The 12,013-nt window shown below is 40.6% G+C and overlaps 1 protein-coding gene across 2 annotated transcripts in view; it reads right to left on the minus strand.

Moving 5' to 3' along the window:
• The window catches only part of LOC105996061 (chromosome unknown open reading frame, human C11orf49), a 158,964-nt gene that overhangs the window by 109,957 nt on the left and 36,994 nt on the right, over nt 1-12,013 (minus strand). For both annotated transcript variants that reach the window (XM_013030017.1, XM_013030016.1), the window contains exon 2: nt 10,380-10,482. In XM_013030017.1, the coding sequence (XP_012885471.1) occupies nt 10,380-10,482 (103 nt within the window). The remainder of the gene's footprint in view (nt 1-10,379; nt 10,483-12,013) is intronic.

A 12,013-nucleotide genomic window follows, 5' to 3' on the forward strand; every position in this document is an offset into this window, starting at 1 on the left:
ACAAAACAAAGAATGATTTAAGACTGACCATGGTTTTTAAACATATTAATCTAGCTGTTTATAACTAAACTCTGCATCCCCAAATTCCTACACAAAAATACCAGAAAGAGATTTTTCTTTTCTCTACTATCCTTTGCCAATTGTCAGATGAATAGCTCTCTAGTTCCCATCCACTGCAGTTAATGGGCTAGCTTGATGGAATTTACAACTAAAGAAAAAACACACAGGATCTCCAACACTTGCTTGCTCCAGTGAGTGGTTAACAGGGTACGGAGTGATCTCTACCAAATTAGAGTTTTACTGACTAAAAAGAGGATTGGGATTCCTAGGGAGAAAAATAGGTGGATGCTCACACACCAAGCCTAGAGTGAACACATTGTTTTAAAACATGTGTTAATATGGGAGGGAGGGAGACAAGGAATGCAGTCATATCTGTCAACCAACTCTATCACCATCATATCCTTGACATAGACGTGAACAGTCACAAATTATTTAAGAAGTGAATGAATTGCTAATTCAAGTTTTTTCCTCCATCTTTTCCTTTCCTAATATATCTATAGACTATAACATCTCTTTCAGGCTGGGAAGGTGGCTAAGTGGTAGAGTGCTTGCCTTGCATGCATGAGGCCCTGGGTTCAATTCCTCAGCACCACAGAAGCAGGAAAAAAAGCTGGAAGTGACGCTGTGGCTCAAGTGGTAGAGCGCTAGCCTTGAGCTGAAGAGCTGAGGGACAGCACCCAGGCCCAGAGTTCAGGCCCCACGACCGGACCAAAAAAAAAAAAATCTCTTTCCTCTTCCTTATCTTTTTTCCATTATTTTAATCAAGAATATTCTTTCTTCTTTTTTGAGTGCCAGTACTGGAGCTTGACCACAGGGTCTCACATGCTTGTTTGTTTTTTTTCATTCACAGCTGGTACTGCACCATTTGAGCCACACGTCCACTTCTGGCTTTTTGCTAGTTAAGTGAACATAAGAGTCTGGCAGATTTGTTTGTCAGCGCTGGCTCTCAACTGTGATCCTCATATCTCAACCTATTGAGTTGTTGGAATTACAGATGTGCACCATCGGCACATGGCTGAAAAATATACTTTTTAAAGAGCCATCTTTTTCTTCAAGTAAGTATCAAAAGCAGCAACAGCAACAGAAGGCCTTAATGAGGTCTTCTTTGGCTTCCGCTGTCACTCAGTGTCCAAATATCCTCCCCTTAACTTCTTTTTTTTTGGCCAGTCCTGGGGCTTGAACTCAGGGCATGGGCACTGTCCCTGAATTACTTTTACTCAAAGCTAGTACTCTACCACTTGAGCCACAGCACCACTTCTGGCTTTTTCTGCATACGTGGTACTGAGGAATCAAATCCAGGGTTTCATGCATGCTAGCCAAGTACTCTACCACTGAGCCACATTCCCAGTCTTCCTCCCCTTAACTTCTTAATAGAATTTTTTTTTTTGGGTCCGGTCATGGGGCCTGAACTCTGGGCCTGGGCATTGTCCCTCAGCTCTTCAGCTCAAGGCTAGCACGCTACCACTTGAGCCATAGCGCCACTTTCGGCTTTTTTTTTTTTCTGCTTATGCGGTGCTGAGGAATTGAACCCAGGGCCTCATGCATGCAAGGCAAGCTCTCTACCACTGAGCCACCTTCTCAGTCCCTTAATAGAATTTTTTACCTTCTAAAATTACCTTACTAATTTATTTGTTTAGTTATCTATTCTCCAGTATGTTGTAGGCCTTCAAGAGGCATTTGTTAAATGTAAATTGGTAATCCACGTACCACTCACATCATATTTATACTAATTATAGTACTAAAATGCTACTTAATCCATTTTGCGATAAGAAAAATATTTAGGTAGGGGACCAGTGGTTCATGCCTATAATTAAAGCTATTCAGGAGGCTGAGACCTAGAGGATCAAGGTTGGAAGCCAACCTAGGCAGAAAAGTTCCATCTTTAATAACCAGCTAAAACCTGGGCTATAGGCATGGCTCAAGTAGTAGAGCACCAGCCATTAGCAGGCAAGTCAAGTGAGAGTACAAGGCCTGGAGTTCACTGGTACTATCAAAAAGAAAAAGAAAAATCAGGCCTAGAATGGTATTACAGAAAAGAAACTGAGTTGGAAGACCTAGTAATTAAGACATTAACAATGGAAAGGAAATAAGCTAACTTACTAAACTAAGCTAACTTACTAAAGTTAGATTTTTTTTTTTGAGACAGGGTCTTGATATGTAACTCAGGCTCATCCTCCTAAATTCTCATCCCTCCTACTTAAGAATCCCAAGTGCCGGGGAGGGGGGAGGCTGGGAAGGGATGTGAAGGGTAAACCAAAGGAGGAGGCTGCAATGCTTGGTAAGAAATGTACGCATTATCCTGCCCATGTAATTGTAACCCCTCTGTACAGTATGTTCCCAAAAAAAAAAAAAAAAAAGAATCCCAAGTGCTCTGATAATAAATGTGTGCCACTTACATAGTTTGGGTCTGGCCGGTGCCATACTACCTTGAAAAGGTGGCTTTTACATCAATTTTTCCAAAGTACCTTTCATGGAATGTGAAAGCTCAGGGCAATCTGGGCAGAGCAATAGAGTTCTCTTGAGAGGACATATGTATTACGTAGAAGGCAAAATACAAGAGTATGCACATAAACAATTATCCTCATACAAGTAAACTACAGTTTGTGCAGTGTAAACACTCTCTCTGAATGGGACTGCCTGTGTAACATTCTCTCTTTGGGGTCTGTGGTTTCTCAATACATTCCAACTGTTCTGAGGCTGGAGTTTGGCTCAGCAAGCACAGATAAACAGCTTCCTGGAGCAGGCTGCCAGCGTGAGGAGCAATGACCTCAACAGAGAAGGTCTGCTTTTCATTACTCTGAGCACATCACCAGAGAGCAAGAGAGGAGTGGGAAGGATACAAGCTAGGTTGACTTGATTGACTTGGGTCTCCCATTACACCTTGACTTTTTAATCTCAGGAAGTGCAAGAAAGGAGGTACAGACATGACCTGAGGGAATAGCTTATACGTGGAAAGAAAAAAGAAGACATGAAAACTTTCTTAGGTTATACTGTGAATGAACAAAAATGTAAGGAAAATAGCTAACATTAAATGGCTAATAGTCACACAGGATTAAAACACCAAATGTTTTCATCTCCATGAAGAATGCAGTATGTAGGGTAAGCAAGCAGTGTTGCAGGAAACAAGAGATAATAGAAAATCCTCAAGATCTGCAACTTTGATGTCACTTAAAGATGAAAATGAAGAAGACTACCATTTTCCAGGAGATCCACAAAGTAAGAGAAGCAAAATCTTCCAAGAAATTTGGAACTAAATCAAAATGACAAGCCTGGCACTGGTGGCTTGTTCCTGTAATCTTACCTATTCAGCAGCCTGAGATCTGAGGATCACAGTTCAAATCCAACCCAGACAAGAAAGTCCACAAGAGTCTTATTTTCAATTAACCACTAAAAAGTCAGAAATGAAGCTGTGGCTCAAGTGGTAGAATGCCAGTCTTGAGCAAAAAAGCTAAGGGACAGTGTCCAGGGCCTGAGTTCAAGCCCCAGTACCAGCACACAAACACAGACACACAAAGGAATGACACATAATAAAAATGAGTTAAAATAGAGCCAGATACTTCATACATGTCCTTTCATTTGATTTACATAGCAATCCTATGAGACAGGTATTATCATCACTAGCAATGACCTAGTTCTGGAAAATCATAACACAAAGACATTGATTACTGATGTTAGTTAATGACAAAGATATGAATTCAATACTACCACAATGTTTTACATAAGGAGTTCTCAACATATTCTGTATTGTTGCAAACTCAGAACTTAGCAATGCTGAAACCCACCTGTCCTGAAATAATTTTCCATGCTTATCTCATTTTCTGATAAGATAGCTCCCACTGTGCTAAAAGAGAAAAATCATGGCCCTGGCCTCAGACAGGAAATTGGTTGGCTATGACCCCTCTTGAAGGATCCTGAAAAACAATTTGTTTTGTGGGCAAGTCACTAACTGTAAGGATGCACCTGCTGAGGAGCTGGAAGCTAAGAGACAAATATTGTAGCAAATCATAATAGCAGAAGGAAGCTTCATTTGCCTTTCATTTCACTTTTCTCAGGGAAGAAGAGCCTTTGTGTGGCTGCCAAGATCCTAACTATCCTTCCTCCTTCCCTTCTATCCTGCCACCCCACCCCAGTTCATTAAAGACCTCTGCTTAAGGTGCCAGATTGTGTCATTCTTTCCTGTTCTTGTGCCAGGCCTGTGCCGCCAGCACCATAGATCTTTCTAGACTTCTGAGAAAATTATGGAAGAAATTAAAAGCACAGAAAAATTTAAATTGCTCTGTTGCTGATGAAGTCACGTTTCTGAACTTCAGATGAGCTATTTTGTACTGCTAATAGCATGACAGATTTGTTAATTCAGAGTTGTGTGTGTACCTCATTGCCAGAGGGGTACTCAGGGAATTATCAGAGTGGAGGTAGACAGAATATGGCGACTTAGTCCAAGTAAAGATCCTTTATATTATTTATAGATTATATAAATCAAGTTATTTCTCTAAGGGGAGATACTTTAGTGTGAAGAATTATACTTTAGTTTTATACTAGGCAAACTACAAAAGCAGCTCCCATGAAAATAACAGTATGACTATGGGGTCATGAGAATTCTTATATCAACAGTGGAGTTCCTTCATTTCCTCTTATTCAACAGTTTTAAGACAAGTTTCTCTAGAGAAGGTAGGAAGTGGGGAAATTGGGTCCTTTCTGACTAGGAGAATCCAGGCCCAGTTATTACTTTTGTAACCTTTGACTCTGACTTCTGAATGAATGAATGGACCAGTGGGCTGTGAAATCGTTTTCTCAGATACCAGGTCAAGAGCTGCTAAGATGGTTTCCAGTAACCATACCATGAAGGGACTCAAGAAGAAGATGAATTCTAAGCTAATAGGCAGTTCCTTGGGTCTTCAATGATCTTCAATTTTTCAGCTTCAAAACAGATTCCAGCTGGGTACCAGTTGCTCATACCTATAATCCTAGCTACTCAAGGGGCTGAGAACTAAGGATCTTGGAAACCATCCAGGTCAGGAAAGTCTGTGAGACTCTTTATCTTTAACCACCAAAAAGCCAGAAGTGAAGCTGTGGCTCAAGTAGTAGAGTGCTAACATTGAGCAAAACTAGTATGGCTCCCTCTGCTATATGTATACCTCTGTCTCTGTCGGTCTCTCTCTCGCTCTCCACACACACACACACACACACACACACACACACACACACACACACACACACACACACACACACACACACACACACACACACACAGAATCCTCTATAGATATCACAAATGACAACTTAACAAAAATGTCTGAGCCAGTAATTGAAGACAATATTGCTTTAACTATAGATGAAATCTATTCCTGGCAATTTTCTGAGTCTGTGAGAAACCAGATGCTAACAATGAGAGATTAGTAATTTTCTGTTATAATGTGTTGACTCTAGCTAAGAACTACACTATGGAAAACAGGCAGGCAGGGCTGGCTTCAGGGAGAAGTACTACCCATTTTGAAGAAGTCTATAATAGGATTAGTCACCGTTACTTCACCACACCACGTTTTGGCTCAAATGAATTATAAATGGGGAAAACATGGAGCTGGAGTGGCCCCGAGAAGTCTTAAGTCGATCTTCATTCAAAGCTATGAGTAGAGTTCAAAGGGATCAGAAAAGTTCTGGTTTGTTCTGTTTATTTTTTCTTTTTTCCTTGGGTACTGGGGACTGAATTCAAGGCCTCTTTACTTGTTAGACAGGTACTCTTTTTTTTTTTTTTTGTCGATCATGGGGCTCGAACTCTGGATCTGGGTGCTGTCCCTCAGCTCTTCAGCTTAAGGCTAGCATCCTACCACTTGAGCCACAGCGCTACTTCCGGTTTTCTGGTGGTTTATTGGAAATAAGAATCTCATGGACTCTCCTGCCCAGGCTGGCTTTGAACTGCAATTCTCAGAGCTCAGCCTCCTGAGTAGCTAGGATTACAGGCCTCAGCCACCAGCGCCCAGCCAGGTAGGTACTCTTACTATTGAGCTACATTTCCAGCCTTCTTTTTGCATTGGTTATTTTGAGATAGGGTCTCACTTTTTGCCTAGACCTGCTCTTGGATCCTTCTACTTTATACTTGCTGCCATAGAGAGGATGGCAGGTACATGCCACCATGCCCAATTTCTTCCACTGAGATGTAGTCTCCTGACGATTTTGCCCAGACTGGTCTAGAACTGTCATCCTCACAATCTTAGTCTCCCTTATGGCTGGGATGAAAAGTGTGTGCCATAATACCCAGTTACTGGTTTGTGAAGGGGTTTAGTGACCCCCTTTTCCCCTGGGCTGGCCTCAAATCAAATTCTTCCTGATCTTACAGGCTAGGATTATAAGCATGAACCACTGTGCCTGGCTCTGATGTATGTCTTGTTGCCTCTGTTCTTCTGTTACTATGGATATAGGAAGAACCCAAACAATATCACTTAATGCTAGATGGAGGATAATTCTAAAGTATCTGCCAACTTTAGAACTGAGCATTGAAACCCTGATTGGTCTATATTATGTAGACAAGAAGCAGGTCATCTTTCATAGAACTTTGAGTTCTATGTAAGAAAATTTTGAAAAGAAAAAGAATTCATATTTTACTAAAGATCATGGATTATTTTCACTGGAGATATAATTTAAGAATATATATTGTGATATATATTATGATACATATTAAGATATATTTAAGAATATGAGGCTGGAATGTAGCTCAGTGGCAAAGTGCTTGCCTAGCAAGTGCAATGTCCTGGGTTTGATCCCCAGTACCAAAAAAGAAAAAAGACCAAAAAAATGTAGTTAAAAAAAGAATAAGCATGATTTGGATCTCATTTTTCCTCTCTCTAAGAGTAAATTAGTGGACTTATTCTAATCAAAACAATAAGAAAGAAATTTGATGTTAAAGCTTTTTTTGGGGGGGTCCAGTTGTGGGGCCTGAACTCTGGGCCTAGGCGCTGTCCCTCAGCTCTTCAGCTCAAGGCTAGCGCTCTACCACTTGGGCCACAGCGCCACTTCCGGCTTTTTTCTTTTTGCTTATGTGGTGCTGAGGAATCGAACCCAGGGCCTCATGCATGCAAGGCAAGCGCTCTACCACTGAGCCACCTTCCCAGCCCCCATGTAAGGTTTTATTAAACCCATTTCATAGATGAGATGACTGAGGCCCAGATTTCAGAAATCTGCCCAAGGCTACAGAGGACTTGATTAAAGAGCTCTTTTTCATCCTTCTTTCCATTTCATGCTTCTCTCATTTATGAGTCCTTACAACTTGAGGCCTGAAAGAAGGATTTTCATTAGATCAAACAAATTCACAAAATAAAATCAGAAGCTTCTATTATTCAGGTCTCCTTTCTATCAAATACTATCAAATATACTATAAAATATTCTATCACAAGTACTTCTAATACTTTTCATATTGTCACATTGGCTATACATCTAAGTCTTTAAAATATCTTTCTTGGAGTTTTGATGCTGGTTCACTTTTCCCTTCTCAACAACTTCCTCAGGCCAATCTGATGTTTCAGAGTTATAGAAGTGTTAGGTATGTGCCACTCATGCTTATTATGTAATTTTTGTTTCCTGAGAACAAGAAACAACTTACTTAGCAACTAGATTTCTATCAGTGCTATGAAAAATCTGGTTTTTTGTTGTGTTTTTTTTCCCTAACAGTATATTGGGGGCTGGGCTATAGTTCAGTGGCAAAGCACTTGCCTAGCAAGTGCAATGTCCTGGGTTCAGTCACAAGTACCAAAAAAAGAAAAGACAAAAAAAAAAAATGCTGATGGTGCTGGTGGCTCACACCCGTAATCCTAGCTACTCAGGAGGCTGAGATCTGAGGATCATGGTTCAAAGCCAGCCTAGGCAGGAAAATCCATGAGACTCATCTCCACCAGAAAACGGAAGTGACACTGGCTCAAGTGATAGAGCACTAGCCTTGAGCTGAAGAGCTGAGGGACAGCTGAGTTCAAGCCCCACGACTAACAAAAACAAAACAATACACCCAAACAGCATATTTGTAGATAAAAAGCTACCTAGAGTCAATAGCATTTTGAAACAATTCTAAGACTTACTGCTGAGTTCTGTATCAGTTACACAGGCCAGAATAGGCATGTTACACAACTTCTTAAATGGAAAAATATGGAGATTTGTCTCTCTCTCTCATACACACACACACACACACACACACACACACACACACACAGAGCAACAGAAGAATATAAGAAAACCTGACATGTAGTATATGCTAATAAGCATCACACAACAGGGATGATGGGAAAACATATAAAGAAGAAATGACTCTACCTCCAAGGAACCAGTACAACACAGAAAAGACTTAGAAAGAAGATGGGGGTAGGAGGGTAAAAAAATTTAAAGCCAGAATGAAGCATTAACCCCAGAAGAGTCATATTTCACTTGGCAAGAAGCCTCTAGAGTACCGGTACAGATTAAATGACCTAGAAATTTGACCCATAGGCTTGTTGGTCCTGTAAAAGCATGCAAGGCTATTCAATCTCAGACTTTATTCCTTGGTCCACCTCACTTGCTTTGGCCCAGCCATGAGAACAAGAACATGAGATTCCCTTCTCTACTTCATCCTCCTTTAGAAGACTAATTCTTCAACCAGAAAATCTCTTTTTCCCAAGAACCTAAAATTCCAACCCATAAGAACACTAGATTTTATTTACAAGAACTCTCACTCAGCAAAAGAGCTAGGGAGAGTCAAATTTTCCTTTAACAGCAACTCAAGTTAAGGATATCAGAATAGCTGTCTGATCTGGAAGGAACATCTGTAGAACAGACAGGAGGTGGGGATAACTCTATCTTCAAGACAGATAGACTTTAGTTCATGATTAAAACAAAACCTGTAAAAGATTGCTCTTCCATTTTTAAAATGTTTCCAATAAATCAGAAAAAAAGGAAAGAAAATCCAAGTAAACATAGTGATGACATTTTATTAATAATGGCAATGCTTTGTATTTCTTTAGCACATCCTTTCCATGAAGACTAAGGTGTTTAAAAGTGATGATCTCATTTACCTAAAAAAAAGTTCAATGACATTCCTGAAGGAGCAATCATTTTGACTCCTATATACTCCACTGGATACTTTTTACTGAAGCATGACCTTTTAAAAAGATCTGTGAGGCCAGATGCTGGTGGCTCTTGCCTGTAATCCTAGTTATTCAGGAGGCTGAGATCTGAGGATTGTGGTTCAAAGCCAGCCTGGGAAGGAAAGTCCATGATTCTCTTACATCCAATAAACCACCAGAAAATTGAAAGTGGAGCTGTGGCTCAAGTGGTACAGTGCTAGACTTGAGCTAAAGAACTGAGGGACAGCGCCGAGGCCCAGAGTTCAAGACCCACAACCGACAAAAAAAAGAAAAAGAAACAAAAAAGAAAAGAGTATTTCTAGGAGGTATATGTTCTCTTATTTTATTTCTGTACTTATTTGTTTGTATTTGTCATGAAGCTTGAACTCTGGGCCTGGGCACTGCTCCTCAGCTCTTCAGCTCAAGGCTAGCACTCCACCACTTGAGCCACAGTACCACTTCTGGTTTTCTGTTGGTTTTTTGGAGATAAGAGTCTCATGGACTTTCCTGCCTGGGCTGGCTTTGAACCGTGATTCTCAGATGTCAGCTTCCTGATAAGCTAGGATTACAGGCATGAGCCACTGGCACCTGGCTAGAAATACTCTTAAACCACCAGTACACAAACTGCATAGGAACTGTATCCTAAACAGTTCCATGAGGAAAAATCAGCCATGAAAAAAAAATCAGACTAAATAATCACTAACCAAAGGAAATCAGAGTGAATACTTTGAATAAAGGATAAAGTCAAAAATTATAAGATGGGACAAGCGCTGGTAGCTCCCACCTGTGATCCTAGCTACTTTGGTTCAAAGTCAGCCTGGAAAGAAAAGTCCCCATGAGACTCTTATCTCTAATTAACCACTCAAAACCCAGAAGTAGAGCTGTGGATCAAAGTGGTAGAGTGCTAGCCTTGAACCAAAGAGCTCAGGGTCAGTGCCCAGGCCCTGAGTTTAAACCACAAGATTGACAAAAAAATATTCTAAGATGGACTGAATAAAATATATTTAATAGATCAAAAGGCAGCAGTTAGGCTCTGATAGACATGCCCACTTGGGGACCACATCACTGAACAACCCAGCTACACCAAAGGCATACTCTGAAACCTGTCAGGCAGACCGTAAGCAGCCCACCAAAAGTAAGCATTCATTGCCACTGCATAATAATCATCATCCTACCATATTCTTCACATGCCCTACCCTACTTCCACGTATCACTTTTGGGTTTGCCCTATGTACTTACTATTCAGTGAAGAACCTGGCAATGCCATACTGGTTAACATCTTCCCTGTTCTCTAGTAGTTGGCACACTGCATCCTCCATATATGTGAGGACATGTCGCTGAGCTGCAAAGACAAAAACAAGACAGAAAGAGAAAATAAGAAAGGAAAAAAGTGTTTTCACAATCCCAGTAAGAGGCCATGTTAGTCAATCAATGGGTTATCTCTGTCCTGGCAAGTGGACTGAAAGGCAAATCAAATTTGTCGTCAGTGAGCTATGACTCAAAGGCAGGACAGAAGATGATGAAGAGCATGACCTACTGCCATCTGACTGCCAGTCTCAGTATCAACCCTCATTCTTTTCAGTGGTGAAGATGGGTGGCAGAAGAGTTTTAATTCCCTTAGGGATATACCTGCTGGCTCTTTCCTTACTCCTTCCATCCTTTACATGTCTCTGATTACAAAGATAAAGCAGTTTTTTCATTTAAAAAGTTCACAAAAAACATTTAAGGACAATGTCTTATATCTAAGTTATTATCCTTGGTAAATGCCAAGAGCTTATAAACAATGGCTCAATTTTTACATGTATTTTTCGGCACTCGTTGTGCTTGGGAAATGTGTAGATCAATCATGGGCTTATCAAAATAAGCCAGACACACAAAGAAGAGTATCACATGTTTTCTCTCATATATGCAAATTAAAAAAGAAAAGACTTGAAATTACAAGAGGGACTACTAGGAGAGTTAGGGGAAGAAAGAAATGTGGAGAGGGTAGAGGAACAGAGATTAATGCATGATATATACATGTACTGAGATGTCAAAGTAAACAACTCATTTGTGCAATTAACCAAATAATATGTGTTAATAACTGGAATTTTTAAACTTTAAATTAGTAGGCGTCTAATAATGGGAATATTAGATAGACCTGGGTTTGAATCATGGCTGTCTATTGTAGCTTAATCATGGATAGTTATTTAATCTACAGATTTTTTTTCTTGTTTGTCAAGTGTGGAAAGCCCATATCACTTAATTCTACTCAATCAACTTAACTCTTTGATCACAAGAGGCCCTGTTAAAAAATGGAGATGTGGGGCTAGGAAGGTGGCTCAGTGGTAGAGTGCTTGCCTTGCACGCATGAGGCCCTGGGTTCGATTCCTCAGCACCACATAAGCAAAAAGAAAAAAGCTGGAAGTGGTGCTGTGGTTCAAGTGGTAGAGCGCTAGTCTTGAGCTAAAGAGCTGAGGGACAGCGCCCAGGCCCAGAGTTCAGGCTCCACGACCAGACCCAAAAAAAAAAAAAAATGGAGATACGTGTGTGTGTGTGTGCGCACGCACGCGCGTGTGCATGTGCATGCGGGGCTAGAGCCAGTACTGAGGCTTAAACTCAGAGCCTTGAACTCTTGCTCAGCCTTTTGCTCACAGTTGCTGATCTCATTTAAGCCACATCTCCAATTCCAGCTTTTTGCTTGTTAGTTGGAGATAAGAGTTTCTCAGATTTGACTGCCTGGACTGACTCAAACCATGATCCCCAGTTTTCTGAGTAGCTACAATTATAAACATGAGCCACAAGTGCCTGGTCTAAAATTTGTAATCTGGCACCATTCTAGATTGAGTTAATCTAGAATTTCTAACTGGAACCCAGTTTTTTTTTTTTTTTTT

This window comes from Dipodomys ordii, unplaced genomic scaffold (assembly GCF_000151885.1).
Source record: "Dipodomys ordii isolate 6190 unplaced genomic scaffold, Dord_2.0 Scaffold125, whole genome shotgun sequence".
Lineage (NCBI taxonomy): Eukaryota > Metazoa > Chordata > Mammalia > Rodentia > Heteromyidae > Dipodomys > Dipodomys ordii.